Source organism: Plasmodium gaboni, chromosome 14 (genome assembly GCF_001602025.1).
Source record: "Plasmodium gaboni strain SY75 chromosome 14, whole genome shotgun sequence".
Taxonomy (NCBI): Eukaryota; Apicomplexa; class Aconoidasida; order Haemosporida; family Plasmodiidae; genus Plasmodium; species Plasmodium gaboni.
The window spans coordinates 365,755-386,009 of NC_031494.1; the positions used below are offsets into that span (position 1 = coordinate 365,755).

The window sequence follows — 20,255 nt, forward strand, 5'->3', positions numbered from 1 at the left end:
TTGTACTTTTCATATTTTTTACACCTTTCTGTTTGTTTAACTATACAAAAATCACCAATATTCTACATTTGCAAATCATTATAAAAATATAATTATTTTATTAGTAAATTAAAAATGCACAAGATATATATATATATATATATTATTCCTACATATATATGTATACATGTTATAGTTCATGATATTTCATTTTAATTATAGTTTTTTTGGGAAACCATGTTGGTCGTATTTAAAATGTATTTTAAAATTTTGAAAAATAAGCACATTTGATATATAGTATTTCCACTTATTTTTCTGAAAAATGAATAAATTAAAGATATTATGAATATATATTTATAATATATGTATACTTAAATATGTATGTATTATGTTTTAACTTGTTACAATAAACATAAAATTAGTTATTCCTTTATAATCCTTTTAAAAGTAAATAATCATCATTGTTCTTTGTTATTTTTTATGTTTCTTAATAAATACATTTAAAATATTGTGGAATATTTATATTCTATAAATATATGGTTAAAAATGTATAAAAAAAATATATGCATATAAATATATACATATTACTATATATATATATATATATATATATATATATATATAATATATCAAATCAAATATTATTTTTTAATTTTTTTTTTTTTTTTAATTTTTTTCATTATATAAAATTTTATATATGTTATTCTTTTTGTTTTTGTTTTATTTTATTTTTTTTTTTTTATAAAATATATAATTTCTGTTGAATTTAAATTAATTTGTTGTTTATGTATTATTATTATTATATATAAATATGTAAAATGCACTAATATTTTAATAATATTTTAGTTTTGTATTTTTATATGACTAATGAAATGTAGAATATTGGTGATTTTTGTATAGTTAAACAAACAGAAAGGTGTAAAAAATATGAAAAGTACAAGAAAAGAAAAAATTATATTATATGAAATATAATATATATATATATATATATATATATGTTATACATATTATATATATTATACATTCTTATTAAGGCGGAAGAATGAAATATTTTAATATTAACGTATTATAATATATTAATATATATATATATATATATATATATATATATATATATTTGTAGTTATTTATGTAATTGTTGTAAATATGGATATATTTTCTCTTGCTTCTAATTTACAACAAATTGCTATAGGAGGAGTTAATTACGTAAACAATAAACTACTTAAGAAGTCTTTAAATTATGAAATAAATTATATTACTTATATTGTTATAGGAGAAAATGAAAAGACACCTTATGATATGAATATGTTTTTTTTGCCATTCGAATTAAATACAAAATTAACATTTAAAGAATTTAAAAAATATTTTCCTTTTAAAGGAAATATTATATTTAGATTTAAAGTTGCATTATGTGATATGATTAATTCAATAAATGAAGGGATAATAAATAATAGTCCATTATTATTAAGAGATAAAAATACTGACCATAATATCCCTCATAATAATAATAATTATAATATTATATCGGATGAAAATGAAATAAAAAATATATTAAAACAAGATAATTTAAATTACGTTTGGCTAGATATAACTAACGATGAAGCTTTTATTCCAACTTTCAACGGATTAGTAATAGTAAAGGTTTTATTTGTTAATCATGAAAATTATAAAGAGTATAATAATATATATTTTAAAAATTATAATTATTCACATAAGACATACGATATAAATGAATCACATTTTTGTTCTTATATCCCTCTCAAATATGAAAACAAAATAAAAAAGAATAATAGTACAGATGATAATATTTATAATGATGATATATTAATACATAATCAACAAAATCATTGTGAAACTATTAAAAGGTCATATGATCATGATAATTTAGTAAATTTTAGTTATACAAATAGTTCTGATGAATTCGAGAGACTAAACAGTGATAAAAATTCAAATCTGCAACAAAATGATATACCTAAAAATATGAATTATTATCAAAATGATATGTATACAACATATAATAAATATCCATCAAATGAACCTATAAATGTAAATAGTAATAACAACAACAACAACAATAATAATAATAATAATAATAACAATTTATACGACGAACAAAATACAAAACAAGAGCATAATGAAAAAGAACATAATTATCAAAATAAATATAATAATTCAAATATATATAATTATCATGATAGTCATGATGTTTCAGAAAGAAGAAGTAATAGTGATAATCTAAATACATCACATGATGAAAATAAAATAATAAATAATGCACAAAGTAATTATATACCATCTACATATATCTCATCTTTAAAATGTAATGATATGGATATAAACAATAAATATATGTCGACAAAAGGAACAAACCATAATTCAAGGTCTAATTTGTTAACAAGCCAAACAAAGAATATGCAAAATGATTATAATAATAAAACACAAATATTTAAAGAAAACGAAAATATAACAAATAAAATTAATAACAGATTACAAGAATTAAAAGAATATAGAGATCAAGAACAAGCCAAATTTAAAGAAAAAGTAGTCATAAATGATGAAATCAAGAAACAAATAAATAAGTGGTGTAAAAATTCAGATAATACATATAAAGATATTAAAGTATTATTAACGACATTAAATGAAGTATTATGGAAAAATGCTCAATGGAAAAATGTATATATGGCTGATTTAATATCAAATCCAAAAATGGTTAAAATTGCTTATAAAAATGCAATATTATTATGTCACCCTGATAAAAACAGAAATACAACCGTCGAGCAAGAGGTAACAAAATGAACATATATAAATATGTGTGTGTTAATTATATAAATATATCATAGAATGTTTATAGATAATTCATTATATTTATATATTTCATTTTTTTTCTTTTTTTGACATATATATTATAAATTAATAAGAAGTTATTTTAAAAAATGAATTATAATATTGGAAAAGAATTTTATATTCATAAAAAATAAAACTTAAAAAAAAACACACATATATATATATATATATATATATATATATATATATATATATAGTTATATACACAAAATATTTATATGTATATATATTTATGGAAAATTAAAAAAAAATAAAATAACAAAAATTTTAAAAATTAAAAAAATTAAAAAAATTAAAAAAATTAAAAAACGTGCAAACATAATACAAATATATACATAAATATATATATATATATATATTTATTTATTTATTTTTTTTTTTTTTTTTTTTTTTTAGTTAAGAGCAGAAATGATTTTCCAAGCCTTAAATAACTCTTATAAGGATAAAAGAAATTTATAATAATTTCAATATTTAATATCATATATATATATTTTTTTGTTTTTTTGTACAAATGTAATAATCTTCATTTTTTTTTTTTTTTTTTTTTTTTTGTGTATAAAAATTTGTATCTGTCTATTATAAATTATTATCAATATTAATATGATATATATTATATATATGTATACATATTCCTAAATGTTTATATCATTTTGTTTTTAATTATGATCTAATTTTAAAAAACCTTTTTTTTTAAGATTTTTAATTATTTCTTTTTAAATCAAATACTGAATATTACTTACTTTTATGAATAGTGAAAATTTCATAAATGACTAAAAATTTGAAGACTTAAATTACATATTAATGATAAAGTAGTTGAAGGTAATATAATGAGATGTTATATATATATATATATATTATTCTATGGAAATATTTATTTCATATTTTATTATATATATATATAATTTTTGCGATATCTTCATGTTAATCCTTTGATCCCCAATTTTCAGCTATTTTTACAGAGACTTCACATTTAACTTTTTTCAAAAAGTAGGAGGCTGAATTTTCCATAGATTGTACTAAAATTTTAAGAGCTTCTTCTTGAAATTTTTTATCCACTTCGATTATAATTTCATCATGCACACATAAGATAATTTTTCCATTAATATTCTTTAAGTTGTCATATAAATCTACTAGAGCTAATTTTAAAATATCTGCACATGTACCTTGTACAGGATAATTAAGAGCTTTAGTAAAAGAAAAGTATGGGAATATAACTTTTCTATTTGAAAGTGTAGAATATTGTAAAGCTCTTTTTTGTTTTACTTGATTGTGCCATTTATAGATTCCCTTGTAATGTTCAAAAAAGGAATTATAAAAATAAAGACATTGATCTAAAGTCATATTTAAACCATAATATGTATTTGCATAATTTTTTAAGTTAACATAATTCATACCATATATAAGACCAAAATTAATAGCTTTTGCTATATGTCTATCGTCTTTATTAATATCAGATATACTTTTTTTAGTTATAATACTAGCTGTTAATGTATGTAAATCTATATTATTATTATATGCTTTAAGCATAATTTCATCATTTGTAATTTCAGCTGCAATTTTAAGCTCGATCTGTTTAAAGTCAGCTATAATAAAGATATTATTATCATTTGGTATGAATATTTCTCTTATATTTTTTTGTCTAGGTATCTGCTGTAAATTTGGTTTTTCACTACTAAATCTTCCTGAGAATGTTTTTAATTGATTAAAGGTAGTATGTATTTTATTTGTTTTGGTATTAATATGTAAAGGTAATTTTAAATAAAATGCTGAATATAATTTATATAATCTTCTATAATTACGTAGACTTATAATTTCTTCATGATTTAAGAAATTTTTTAAATTGGCATCTGATGTATTTTCTATTAATTTATTAGAAATATCACGAACATTATTTTTTTGCAAAGCTTTCAATACTTGTTGTTGAGAATTTACATTTATTTCTTCATCTTTTAATTTTTTTTTTAAATTATCTTTCTCAATATTTAATTCATTTAATATCTCATTTGTACTTTTTTGTAAATTTTCTAAATCAACTTTAATACCATTTAATTCCATATCACATATAGGTAGGATACATTTATTTTCAATATCATTCACTATATGCAAATTTTCTTTTCTTATTTCTTCTTTTAATTTTTTATATAATTTTAATAAACAACTTGAATCACGAGCAGCGTAAAATAATTGATTATTATTTAACAAGGAATTATTCCATACACTATTTTGTTGTTGTTTGTCTAATATTACATTTAAATATTTCTCAACTATATTATTTAATTTAAAACCATACATATTCTTATTTTTATCTAATAATTTACTAGCTATATATGTATCAAAAATATTCTCTATTTTGAAATTATTATGAAGCAAAAATTTTGCATCAAATTTTCCATTTTGTATTATTTTTATTATATTTTTATTTTCTAATACTTTTCTTAATCCATCTAATATATATTTTTTGTTTATATTAAACATATCATAAATTATTACTGGATAATTTTCTACAGCTATTTGAATTAATCTTATATTTTCATCGAACACTTCTAGACCTGTTGTTTCAATATCTAATCCACAATATTTTATATCTTTATATATCAAATTTATATTTTCATTATAATTATTATCATTTATAATAAAAAATCTAGATTCTATATCATCGTCAAATTTTTTCTTAGATTCAAAATATTCAAATGTGTAATCTGTCATTTCATTATTTTCATTTTTTAATTTGAATACTTCTTTTTTTTTAATTATATTATCATCTACATTTATGATATTATCCTTTATATATTTCTTTGTAATTTCATCATTATTATGATTATCTACATTATTTTCATAATTTCTATTTAAATAATCATTTACATTTCCTTCGTTTCCATTTTTATCCATTTCATAATTAATATTATTACAACCATCATAATTTGAACCATTTCTATCATTTGATAATAATATCTGAGGGTCCTTATTGATATTATTGTTTTGTTTTTCAGTATATATATTGTTAGTATTAATACATGATGTATTTTGTCCATCATACATGTTAGATCCAACTTTATTATATTCCATCATATTACTACTATTATGTGTATCCTTTAGTTTGTTTTTTGATTTGTCATTTGTTTGTCCTTTATTTGGTCCATATTTCTCTCCACTTTTAATTGTAATATATTCCTTTGGTATATTTTGTAAAATACTAATAAATATATCCATTTTTTTTAAATTTTTGCCTGCAGTTTTTATATTTAATTTATTTGTTTTTATAAATGTTCTTATATCTTTTATAGAAGAATTATTATCAATTATACAATTTCTCATCGAAAGTACGACAACTCGATTTTTGAGTTTTTCTGCTTCTTCGTCTCTTAATTCTTCACATAATTTTATTAATCCTTCATTAGTTAGTGTATATGAAGGAATTGTATCTTTAAAAGGAGGGTTATTTTGTGATGAACTGTTTAATATATTTTTAATCCCCTCGTTATTATTATAATTATTACTACTGCTACTGCTGCTACTACTATTACTATTACTTTTATTATTATTATTATTTTTTTCATTTGAATTGCTATTTATATTCTTATTATTTCCTCTTGATGATTTATCATCTATATTATTATTTTCCATTCCTTGATTACTCATATTATTATTATTATTATTATTATCATTTTTGACATTTTTGTAATTTAAGTTTTGAGTACAACCTAATGATTTATTTCCATCAATTTTCAATGTATTAATTTTAATATGTTCATTGTTCTTACTGGTTTTTATTTCATTTACATCTCTTTTAATATTATTAGGTTTATCATCAGTCGATATGGTTTTTATATTTTCTGAACTATCCACATAGAGAGTAACATTTTTATTGTTATTATCAATTATTTCTGTTTTTATCATGTCTGCATCCTTTACCCTTAAACTGGGATCTAATTTAGATTTATAACCTTTTTTAAAAGCATGTTTTGATTCATATTCATCAGCTAGCTGTTTCATATAATCATATTCATCACACAAGGTGAAATTTAAATTATCATTTTGAATAAAATTATTATTATTAGAAGTATTATTTTTAATGATATTAGGTTGTAACGGTGATGAAGAAAATTTATTTGATGGTAAATAAGTATTTGAAACAATATTTTCATTAAAATTATTTATTGATATTTCTTTTATAGTCATATTTTCTTTATTATATAAGTAAGGTATTTTTCCTAAACTTCCTTTAAATCTATTTTTTTTAATATCTATAAAAAAAACAGTTTCATTTGTTTTTGATACATGTCTTTGAATAATAAACACATTATCTGCTTCTTGAGTTGATTTTACACTACCAAAAACTGATGAAATAGATAATAAATTGTTATCTTCTTTCCTTGGATGAACAACTAAAGTTATATGAACATTTTTGTTAGTACTAAAGGATCTAAATTTATCTATAGCAATATTTTGTAATTCATATATATCAGAAAATTTATTTATATTTAACATAAATTGTAAATTATCAATAATTATATGTTTTACATCATATGCATATACAGCATAATCCATAGCATCTATAACCTGATCAATATTTGTGCTACCATGAAATTTTAAAAATTTAAGAGGTAAGAGTTCAAATTTATCAGCATATATATCAAATAGATCTATATTTTTTTCAAGGTTTTTACCACAAAATTGATTTAACATGACCTTTCCTAATTTTACATTATTTATTTCAAATGATCCCCATAAAGTTGATACTCCTTGGATACAATAATCTAATGAAAGTTGAGACAATAATGTTGTTTTTCCTACTCCTGTGGAACCTGTCCATATAGATAATTCCCCCATTCTTAATCCATATAAATATTTATTTAAAGATGGAATCGTTTTACTTTTAACACCATTAATTCGATCAGGATATTTTAATTCTTCTAATATACGTTGCCTTAAATCATTGAAATTTAATATTTGACTATGCTTTACCTTTTCACTAGTTTCTATAAAAAATCTTATATCAATATTATGTTTCAAACAATCATTCGCATCTTTTATAATTATATTATTTGGTATATACATAATATTATTATCAATAAAATATGAAATATTATCTTGATTAGATTTTTCTCCTTCTATTTTTTGTGACATATCATTATTATGATTTTCTATTATATTATTTTTTTTATTATTATCTTCAATTGCACTTATTTGATTTTCTACTTGTTTTTTTTCAATTCCTTGTTTCAAATTATTATTATTATTATTATTATCACTTTTATTTTCATTATTTGTTATATTATCTTTTTCCTCATTTTTTTCATTACTTATACTTTTTAAATTATTATTCAGTGTAGTATTATCCATATTGTCATTATTGTTAGTCTCATATATATTATTCATTGCTTGTTCTTTATCTTTTTGAATTATTTCCATAGCATTAGAAGCCAACGATGTAAGGAGAAGACTCTTTTTAGTTAATCTAGATTTTTGTCTCCTCTTAAAAACATCTGGATTTAAATAATGGACATTGGCGTCAGTAATTACATTGGTTCTTCCTAATCCAATTTTATTAACGAAATTGAAGACACTCGATTTTCCAGCTTTATCAAAATCAAGCCATAAATGTATTTTTTTAAATCTTTCTAAATATGGTAATAAATATATAGGTAATGATTTTGATCCATTTGGTAAAGATATAGCTGGATATTTTGTTTCTTGACTTATTGTCATAGCATCAATTTCTCCTTCTGTCAAAACTATTTCTTCTGAATTTTTAACTAAATGATCACCAAAAAAAAATAATTTCATTTCATCTCTAACATTTTTAGGATATAATCTCATATAACCTTTATCTTTTAAACTTCTTATTTTTATTCTTACAACTTCATAATTATCTTTTATATTATTATTATTGTTGATATTGTTGATATTGTTGATGGTGTTGATGTGGTTGTTGTTTGTGTTCATTTCTATTGTATTTAGTTCATCTACTTTTTTTATAAATGGAAATATAATACATTCGTGTTTTTCAAATTTACCAGAATTTTCAAAAGATTGAAATTCCATAACCGAAAAACCTATTAAAAATTTTTTTAAAGTATCAATGCTTAATTTTCTTACATTGATTAAATAATTCCTTGCGTTTTCAGCTTCTTTTGAATATAATAAATTCATATTATAAACCTTTACATCATTTAATGTTATTTTTTCTTCTTCTTCATAAACATTATTATTATGTACTAAGTTACTTTCAAAATTACTAGTTACTAGATCTCCCATTTTCAATTTGAAATCATAGAAGCTTCCTTTATATCCACATCTATGACAATAACTATTTCCTGTGTTTTTAAATATTTCATGTTTATACATATTATCATATTTATATTTATGTGGAGGACAAAATGGACAATACTTTAACGTTATCTTAATATCTGTTTCTATAAATTCATATTTTTTTCTATGTAAATAATTATAAACATCATTGATATTTATTTTATAATATTTGGAAACAAAAGTGCTAGTAGCACTATTTAATTGGATCTTATTTCGTTTTTCATAAATGGAGTATTTATTGGTCTTGAAAACATGTTCATTCTTTTTCTCATTCCTAAAAAATATTCTGTTTTTATGTGTATCATTATATATATTATTATTATTATTATATATACCATCATATATTTTGTTATTATTTCCCTTTCTGTTGTTTGCAAATTTATTTTTACGGTTTTCATATTTTTTCCTCTTTTTTAATAATTTATAATTTGTTTTTAAATAAGAATCAGTTTTATTTCGATTTCTATAACGTATGCATAACGACAAATGTACGAGTAAAAAGTATAAAAAATAAAACTTATATAAAAGCATGGTATATTATAGAAATCATTGTATAACAAATATATGTAATATATAATATATAATATTTTTCTTACATCATTTTTTAATATATACTATAATAACACAAACATTTCATTTTTATTTTATCAAAATGGAAAGACAAACTGTGACACACACACAAAAAAAAAAAAAAAAAAAAAAAAAAAAAAAAAAAATTTTAAATAATAAAAGTAAAGGTAAAATAAACAAATTAATTTTATAACATTTGTAATGAGTACATATTTACACATAAATGTTAATACTTTTCTTCTATTTCTAATAATATGAATAGATAATTTATATATATATATATATAACCTAATATATTCTACATCTTTATGTATTAAACATTATATTATTTTCTTCTATGTTATAATAAACAAGTACATATATAAACACATATATGTATATATAATATATATATATATATATATATATATTTTAAGTCATTTATAGATATAAAAACATTTTAATAAAACATATAAGCTTTACATTAAACTATATATATATATATATATTTTTTTTTTTTTTTTTCATATATAAATTTTTATAATACACATATATGAACACAATATAAAAATATAATATATTATATATATAATTTATGTATTATTATACAAATATATTTACACCTTAGAAAAATAAGAATAAGATATTAAAAAAAAAAAAAAAAAAAAAAAATTAAAAAAAATGTTTAATTTATAATTATCTATTAATAATAAATTATTTTTATATAGTTTATTAAAATAATATATATAATTATTGTATTATTCTATTTTTTTTTTATTTTTTTTTTCTTGGGTAGCATTCATATATATAAATATATATTTTATATATAATATATATATATAAATACATATTTTTATGTGCTATACAAGAATATATATATACATATTATATATATAATATATATAGCACAAAAATATATATATATATATATATGTAATATAAAAATAATACTTATTTTATGAGTTATATTTTTGAAGATCATATATTATATATTTATAAAATATTATTAATATATTATATGAAATGATATATTCTTCAAATATAATTTTTTTTTAAATCTTATAAATATGGTATGTATTTAAAATCATTTGTAGATCAAAAAATATATATATATTATATTTATTATTATTTTTTAATTTAATAATTACCTTAATATTTATAAAGTATATAATTCTTCAAATTGATATATTATTATTATATATATCTACATTTTGAAGTAAGATTTTTTTTTTTTTTAAATCATTTTAATTTATAGAGAATTAAAAAGAATATATATTTATAAATATTAAATATATTTATACCAATTTGAATATTAATAATAAAACAAATGATAACACAAATAAGATGTTGATTATTTAAAAATATAAAATATATTTATATATAAAAAAAATGCTGAAATTAAAGATTTTATTTCTATATCTCATATTTTAGTATCATAATTTTTTTTTTATATTTTGTCATTTTGACAAATTTTTATATATTTATTTTTAAATATGAAACCATTTATAAAAAAGGGTAAAATATAAAAATATTCAAATGAACATTTATAAATATTTATTATATATATAATTAAATATATTTTTGTTTTCCCTTTTATGATTTACATTTAACAAAAATGTATAAATATATGTATATTTTGTTTTTATTATAAACATATAAAAATGTATGAATATTTTTTTTTTTTTTTTTTGTAGGTAATAATTTAAGCCGAAAGGAAATTAGAAAATTGGCTAGAAAACAGATAAAGAAAAACAAACTTTTGTATTCCAAGAAAAAAAAAAAAAATCCATTTTTGAAAAAAGAAAAAAAACAAGTTACCTTCTCAAATAATGATCAAATTATAATTAATAGGAACTATGAATCTAATACAAACGAATTCTTATCTGATACAGATACAAATTTGATAAACAAAAATAAATTTGTAAATAATTCAAAAAAAAAGAAAAATAAAATAAAACTAAACAATAATTCGAATTCATCATTTAATTATTTTAATAATAAAAGAAATTATTTAGAAGAACAAGAAAGAGACGATTACTTATTGTCGTATTTATCAAAAAAATTAAAAATTAAAAATGACGATGGAAGTAATAAAAAAAATGAAGAAAAACTTATAAAAGAATTAGAAAAGGACGGATTTGATACAAGCTTGTTAAAGTTGGCTGATGTAATATTTAATGAATCTCAAAATTATTTAAAAAAAAAAAAAATTCAAAAAGGTAACGATGATGAAAAAGAAGATTATAATGAAGATGATGAATATAATGATGATGATGAATATAATGATGATGATAAATATAATGATGATGATAAATATAATGATGATGATGAATATAATGATGATGATGAATATAATGACGACTATGAATATAATGATGATGATGCAGATAATCAATTTAATCCTTGTCAAGATAATGAAAAGGAACAACCCCACAATATATTACAAAATAATAATATAGATAACGTTATAGATAAGAAAGTTTTAAAAAAAAAAAAAAAAAAAAAATTAGACAAACCTTCTTCAGATCGTAATCTAAATAATGATAAATCCATTGTTAAGAAAAAAAAAAAAAAAGAAAAAAAAGTTTCATTTAATTATGAAAATGATATAAAGAAAATGGAAAAGTTTCTAATGAGTTCTTTAAATAAAACATCTGAATTTAATATAAAAAGTATTATTGATGATATATGTAAATATTTTCATGATATAGATAATGTAGAATTAAAATTATATTATAATAATATTTTAATAAAACATGTATCAACATATTTTAAGAATGTTAATACAACAGATATACATATATGTATGTGTGTTGTTATTATATGTGTGCTAAATAATTTATTATGTCAAAACATATTATATGACTTTTTAAAAGATTTGACAGCTATATTTAAATATTATTATGAAGATAACGTAAATTTAATGAGGATGATAGAAAGAGAAAATGAAATGAACAATAAAATAGAAACACATTCCACATGTAATGTAAATGATATGTATCCTTTAAATATGAAGAATGAAAATGATATGTTATCAAATTCACAAGGAGAAAATTATAAAATAAGCGAAAAAGAACATGAAAAATATCAAAACTTTAAAATTTTATTCAGAAATTTATTAAAATGTTTTAGTTTATTTTATGCTTTTGGTTATATCGAATTTGATTTCATAATAGACATTATCAATATATTATGTGAACATATGAGTATAAATAATGTAGATAATATAATTATTGTTTTAAAAATATGTGGAATGAAATTAAAGGAAGAAGATGATAATATACATTTAAAGCATATATCAGAATATTTAAAAAAACAAATTGAACAATATATTGAATGTAATAATATTCTTCTTGAAAAAAGTAAACTTAGATTTTTAATTAAAGATATTGAAGATTTAGAAAATGGAAAAATGAAATTTCATTTTTTAAATAAATTCGAATTTTTATTTAGTGTCTTAAAAGAATATGAAAATAAATATGTATATAAAAAAGGTATGATATCATTTTCGTTTATAAAAGTTTTTAATACTATATCAATACAAGATATGAATGAAGAAAAAAAAAGAGGAGGCAAAAAAAAAGAAAAAAATAAACATAAAAAGAAAAATATATGTAACAATTTACATACAAATTTATCAAATAATCAAATTAATGATATAGAAAATAAATCAAAAATTAACAAATTAAATTACTTAATAGATCAAGAACAATTTAATGAAACACATTTTAATAAATTACTTAAAAAATATAAAATTCAAGGGATATTACCAAAAAGAATATTTTTAATTATTAAATATAGTTTAGATGTAGATGAATGTGTCCATAATTTATTAACAGTATTAAAGAAAAAGAAAAATATTCCACATGTTATTCAAACTATTATACAAATAATTTTATATAATAAAAATTATAAAGAATCTTATGCCAAACTTTTATGTAATCTATCTCATGTAAATAATAGAATTTATATATTCAGTTTAAAAACTATTTTTATTAATTATATAAAAAATATATCTAATATGGATATTAAAAATGTTCTCTTTTTGAGTAAATTGTTTACTTACTTATTAAAAGAAAAGTTAATAAACTTTCTAATTTTTAAACATATCAAAATTGAAGAAATAAAAAATCAAGAAAAAACAAATGATGATATAGATCAAAAAGCAGATACAAATTCTAATATATTCTTTTTTTTAAAAACCATTTTTATTTTAATATCACTTGATGATCAAAAGGAAGATAAGTTAAAAAATAAAAAGGTATGGACTAATATTTTACACATTTTATATAATCAAAAATTAAGTACATCCTTAATTTATTCTTTTAAAAATATAATTAAAAAGTATATATTTGATGAAGTAAAAAATATACAGAAAGTTTATCCAAATTTTAATATGAAATATATTGATCATTTTTTTAAATTTTTAGAAAAAATAAAAATAATACAATAAAGTAAACATATTAAAATATATATATATATATATATATAGGTATTATATTTTTTTTGTTTCTTCTTTATACGATGTTTTCTATATTTATATATATATATTTTTTTTTTTTTTGTGTTCCTTATAAATATACACATGGGCATAATAACATACAGTTTCTCCCTTGTGTAAATATTTATAAGAATTTATATATATTATATATTAAAATGTATAATTTGTTTTAAAATTTTAATGTGACCTCCTTTTTTCTTTTTTTTTTTTTTTCATTTTTGGAAATTTTAAAAAGTTAACTGAAACATTTATGGAATAATATATTATAAAATATTCCTGTAAAAAAAAAAAAAAAAAAAAAAAAAAGTTCAATAAATAAAATAATATATATATATTAATAATGTTATTAAAAAATATGTATATAATATAATTCAAATAGAAGCACACTATAAAAGTATATTAAACTTAATATATTTTTATGTATATATATATATTCAGAACGTATCACCCTTTTTAATTCTATTCTTAAGTGATATAATATAAAATTTAATACATTTAGAAATATATATAATATATATATATATATATATATATTTATTTATTTATTTATTTTACCGCCCTTTTTTTTTTTTTCTACCGTAATATATTTATGTTTCGAAATATATTTAACATAATAATTAATTTTTTGTTTTAATAAATTTATAATATGATGATATCATTCATCTTTTTTATTTTTACTATATATTATGAATCCATTGTAGGAAGCGTTTTGTTTAATCGATGGTGTGTTGGAAAAAGAAAAATGTATTTAAATAACATGAAAGGTACAAAATTCAAAAGAAGGAAAAGAGAAAATAACAGGAGCACTTTATATAGTATGCAGAAGATGATTAAAAAAAATGAATTTCATGATAGGTGTGTAATTAAAGTAAAGGCTGGTGATGGAGGTGATGGTATTTGCTGTTTTACTGTTTTTTCACAAAAAAAAAATAAAAAATATGCTTCAGGTGGAAAAGGAGGAAACGGTGGTGATATATATGTAATTGGTAATAAGAAGGTTGATAATTTTTTAAGTGTTAAATTAAAAGCATTATATACTGCTGAAAATGGAGGAAAAGGTTTAAATAATAATCAAGTTGGATGTAATGGAAAAGATGAATATATATATGTTCCAATAAATACAATTATATATAATGAACAAAAAGAATTTATTAATTTTATTTATATGAATGACCAAAAGATTTTAATTGCTAAAGGAGGGAAAGGTGGAAAAGGAAATTATTCTTATCGAACCAAAAGTTTAAAAATACCTTTTGTATGTCAATATGGAGAAAAAACAAAAGAAAAAAAAATTTATCTGAAAAAAATTTTATTTACAGATTTAGGTATTATTGGTTATCCAAATGTTGGAAAAAGTACATTGTTAAATAAAATTACTCAGGCAAATGTGAAAATAGCTAATTATAGTTATACATCGAAATTTCCAAATGTTGGAATGTTTAAAAGGACACAGGATGAGTCTGATATAAGAAATGACAATGAATTTATATCCTTTGATGGGTCATCATGTGAAGAATCAACCCCTGAAATAGGTTACAGTGAAGAGGACCCAGTGGTTGAAAAAAATAATAATGATGATAAGTTGGAAAATATACGTAATGAAAATGATGCTTTGTCATATATTAATAGTGATAATTATGGTAATAAACTAGACAACAACAACAACAATAATAATACTTATAATAATAATAATAATAATGATGATGAGGATGATTTAAATTTATTAGATGATGATGATCAATCTAATTTCATTGAAGATATTAATAATGATAATATTCCAAATGATGAAGAAAAAAACACTTACCTATCACATGTATTGAAAAAGAAAACAAATAATAATCCAGGTATAGAAAAAAAAAGAAGCCATTTTAGTGTAATTGATTTTCCTGGTATTATTAAAGATTTAGATAAAAAAATTAATAATATATCTTATAAATATCTAGAACATTTAAAATATAGTAAAATTTTAGTTTATATGTTTGATATAAATAATAGTAATATTATGGAAATATATAAAAATATAAAAAATGTACTTGTTCAATATGATAATACATTTTTAAATAAAAAAGAAGTAGTCGTTCTAAATAAAATTGATATATATGATAATAAAGAAGACATTCAAACTTATATAAATAATTTAAAAGAAAAATTAAAAATTGATAATATATATTATATATCTGCATTAACTGGGGAAAATGTACAAAAAACTATTAATGATATTATTACACTTCATATAAATAATAATGAAGATTTAGTGAACACCTTTATAAAAACATTACCAAAAGCATTAGATATTGAATTCTTAGAAAATTCTGATAATTATAAACCATTACATTATAAAATTCATAAATATAATGAAAAAGTTTATATAATAAAAGGTGATTATTTAGAAAACCAAGCTAACATTTTTAATTTTACAAAAACAGATAGTGCACAAGTTTTTATGAAATTATTGAATGATTTAAATGTAAATATAAAACTCAAACATATGGGAGCAAAGGAAGGAGACAAAATTATTATTAGTAATTATTCTTACGATTTTTGTGAATAATAATTTGTACATTCATAATATTTAAAATAAAAAATAAATTCACCTACATAATATATTATATATATATATATATATATATATATATATAATATTTTAATTTTTTTTTTTTTTTTTTTTTTTTTATACCCTTTCTTCAAAATAAGAATAGAACAGGGACGAGACCAGTTTATAATATAATATTTATTTTTTTATTTATACGTTATTATTTTTTTCTTTCTTTCGAATATATATTTATAAATATATTCATTTGTTTTTTTTTTATGTATATTTATCTAACTTTATTTTATTTTATTATATTTTTTTTTTTTTTTGTATTATTCTTTCATATATATATATATAATATATTAAAAATATATTTTATGTCATTATATTTCTGTGAGAAAAGAAATGCAAGGGGATAAAACGAAAAAGGGCAAGAACTTTAAGATTCCCTATTCTTCAAAATGTAAAAATGAAAAAACCTGGGAGGACAATATAAGGAATAGAAAAACAAAAAAAAACCCAAAAAAGAATGAAAAAAATAATTTAATGCATGATAGGAATATACATAAATATATATATATTGATTATATTGAATTAAGTAAAAAGTATACATTTTTAAAATTATTTTTACAGAAAAATGAAAAGTCCACAAATTCATACTATAACTTTGAGCAATCAATTGCCGTATACTTTTTGAGTAAATCTATATTAAAAGAATATTATGATCTAAATTTTTATATGCCTTATATTAAAAATGATGAAATTCAAAATAAGATTATTTTGGGTAATAATATTTTTAATACTAATAAATTTATTTATACTATAAATGAATTTAAAGATATAAATTCTTTGAAAAATATCATATTACTATCATATGAAAATTATAATACATTTTTATTAAATTTAAAAAATGACATTAATACAAATTTGTCTTGTCATCAATATGATGAATCTACTATAACATATAATAATAATAGTAATAATAATAATAGTAATAATAATAATATCATTAATGAACAAACAGATGATATATATTGTAAATATACCTTTGAATGTAATAAAAAAAATGAAAACAATATTTTACAAAATGATCAGGGGGGGAAATTTCTCTGTCCATGTGTTCCTGGGAGAGTAAATTATATACACATTCTAGCTGATCTTACAGACATTAACGAATTAAAAAACTTTAAAAATAATGATAAATATATATCTACTACACATATAAATGAAAATATTAATAATACAAATAAAATACAAAAGAATATGTTATTATTATATGGAAATATAATTAAAGTATTAGATATAGGTGTAGGAGCTAATTGTATATACCCTCTCTTAGGAAATAATATATATAAGTGGTCTTTTCTAGGTACTGATATAAATATTGATTCTTTAAAATATAGTTTTATAAATATTTTAATAAATAACAAAGAAAATGATATTCACCTAAAATATCAAACAAATAAAAGAAACATTTTTCAAAACATTATTAATAATTCAGATTTGTTTTTTTTTTCCATGTGCAACCCACCATATTATACGTTTATTGAAGAGGTAAATAAAAATCCATATAGAATGTTAGAAGCCAATATTGATGAGGTGGTATATTATTTGGGAGACGAAAAAGGGGGAACCATAAATAATAATAATAGTACTAATAATAATGATAATAATAGTGACATGGATTATATGCGTGGAGCTGATATACATATAGATATTACACATACGGATGATATACAAACGCATAACATAAATTTAGATAGAATTATTTCGAGTGAATTAGGTCCCATAAATACGGGAAACCAAAAAGAACAGAAAGTAGAAAAGGAAGAAGAATTAAATATTACAAAGAGCCAAAAAGAAAATTCTAAACATTGTTGTAATAATAAAAAGGTAGGTGATAATATAAATGATGGTAATATAACATCTTTAAAAATATCTATAAATGAAGGAGAAGAACATAATGTTAATAATACACATTTTATTAATACATCCCAAAATTACAATAATAAGGGAGGAGAATATAAATTTATCATGAATATGCTTGAGGAAAGTATATCATATTTTTTTAATGTAATATGGTTTACTACATTAGTATCTAAGTTTAAAAATGTTAAATTAATAAAAAAGGAAATTATCAATTCAATGAGATTATATCATGAATACAAAAAAAATCAAGTATATTTTCTTAATAGTATAATAAATGAAAATTTATATTTTAATCAAACTTTTGTTTTTAAAAATATACAAAAAAAAATACCACCTGTATCTATAGCACAATATAGAATATTTGAATCATACAGTGGAAATATAACGAGGTGGATAATATGCTGGTCATATTATAACCCTGAACAAATAGATGCTATGAAGAAATTATATTATGAGAAATCAAAATAATGTATAAAAACAAAAAAAATAATAAAAAAAAATATAAATACATAAATATATATATATATATATATATGTAACCTTTTTACTTTTTTCCCTTCAACATGGTAATACATACATATATACATATATTTATGTATTATTCGTTTTATTTTTATGTAAAATATATGAATATGTTAAAATTAGAAAGGATATTTAAATTATTATTATGCTCATATTGTTTTATTGAATCCTTTATATTATGTTCAATTTCTTCATGTTCGTTTACATGATCCTTATCATTTTTAATATATTTTACACTTATATTTATGCTATTGTTTGAATACGATATTTCATTTAATCTATAATATTGTGTATTTAATGATGTGGTTATGTAATTTTCTATTTGTGCATTCCAATCATAATTATGTATATCATTTGAAAATGTTATATTTAAATATGCAATTAAAATAGATTTTTTTATAATTTCAAATAAAGTTGCATCATCTAAATCTTTAAATAAGATGTTTTCTTTTAATGTAGTTATACAATTATTTTTTTGTTCATCTTCATCTATATTTTTTATTAATTCATTAAAATTATATTTTTTATCAATAAACATATCAATAACTTCTATAACAATATCTTTATATTTTTTCCCTATTCTTTTAAAATTAATATTTTCTAAAAAATTTATACTTTTATTATTCATATATATATCAAATAATTTTTCATTATATTCATCATCATTTTGTGCTTTCTTTTGTATTTCATCTAATGTTAAATTTTTATTAATAAAATGTGTAACATCCTTTTCGCTCTTTTTCAACATTTGTAAAACATCATCTTCTTTTATATTCATATCATTCATCATTTGTTTAAAATGTTCACTTCTTATAATATCTTTACTTTTTTCTGGATTTATTTGACTTTTTAAAGTATTTTCTTCCATTCTAAAATAATTTAATAAATCAAATTCTTCATTTTCTAATTCTTTTTTATGCTTTTCTTTTTCATCTAAACATTTATTTTCTTCTATATTATGTAAAACATTCTTAGGGATTTTTTTCATTTTTTTTTTAACAATACGTGTTTTATTACAATCTTTATTATTATATTCCATATTGATGTTGTTATTTCTTTTTATGACTTCATTATTTCCTTTGATTA

The 20,255-nt window shown here is 18.7% G+C and overlaps 6 protein-coding genes across 6 annotated transcripts; 4 read left to right on the forward strand and 2 right to left on the reverse strand.

Annotated features, from left to right (window-relative positions):
• Positions 1–1,125: 1,125 nt before the first annotated feature.
• Positions 1,126–3,282, forward strand: PGSY75_1411300 (hypothetical protein; the record flags this gene model as incomplete). Its single annotated transcript, XM_018787820.1, has 2 exons — positions 1,126–2,763; positions 3,220–3,282. 2 exons carry the CDS (start codon positions 1,126–1,128, stop codon positions 3,280–3,282), a joined length of 1,701 nt encoding a protein of 566 aa, XP_018639192.1.
• Positions 3,283–3,744: 462 nt separating this feature from the next.
• Positions 3,745–9,666, reverse strand: PGSY75_1411400 (plastid replication-repair enzyme; the record flags this gene model as incomplete). The annotated part of the gene is made up of 1 exon (XM_018787821.1): positions 3,745–9,666. One exon carries the CDS (start codon positions 9,664–9,666, stop codon positions 3,745–3,747), a length of 5,922 nt encoding a protein of 1,973 aa, XP_018639193.1.
• A 1,511-nt stretch (positions 9,667–11,177) lies between these two features.
• PGSY75_1411500 (hypothetical protein) lies at positions 11,178–14,137 on the forward strand (the record flags this gene model as incomplete). Its single annotated transcript, XM_018787822.1, has 2 exons — positions 11,178–11,199; positions 11,379–14,137. 2 exons carry the CDS (start codon positions 11,178–11,180, stop codon positions 14,135–14,137), a joined length of 2,781 nt encoding a protein of 926 aa, XP_018639194.1.
• Positions 14,138–14,834: 697 nt separating this feature from the next.
• Positions 14,835–16,736, forward strand: PGSY75_1411600 (putative GTP-binding protein; the record flags this gene model as incomplete). Its single annotated transcript, XM_018787823.1, has 1 exon — positions 14,835–16,736. One exon carries the CDS (start codon positions 14,835–14,837, stop codon positions 16,734–16,736), a length of 1,902 nt encoding a protein of 633 aa, XP_018639195.1.
• Positions 16,737–17,123: 387 nt separating this feature from the next.
• PGSY75_1411700 (conserved protein, unknown function) lies at positions 17,124–19,115 on the forward strand (the record flags this gene model as incomplete). The annotated part of the gene is made up of 1 exon (XM_018787824.1): positions 17,124–19,115. One exon carries the CDS (start codon positions 17,124–17,126, stop codon positions 19,113–19,115), a length of 1,992 nt encoding a protein of 663 aa, XP_018639196.1.
• A 145-nt stretch (positions 19,116–19,260) lies between these two features.
• PGSY75_1411800 (hypothetical protein) lies at positions 19,261–20,255 on the reverse strand (the record flags this gene model as incomplete). Its single annotated transcript, XM_018787825.1, has 1 exon — positions 19,261–20,255. A coding segment is annotated over one exon (995 nt), but the record flags the coding sequence as incomplete, so codon positions are not given.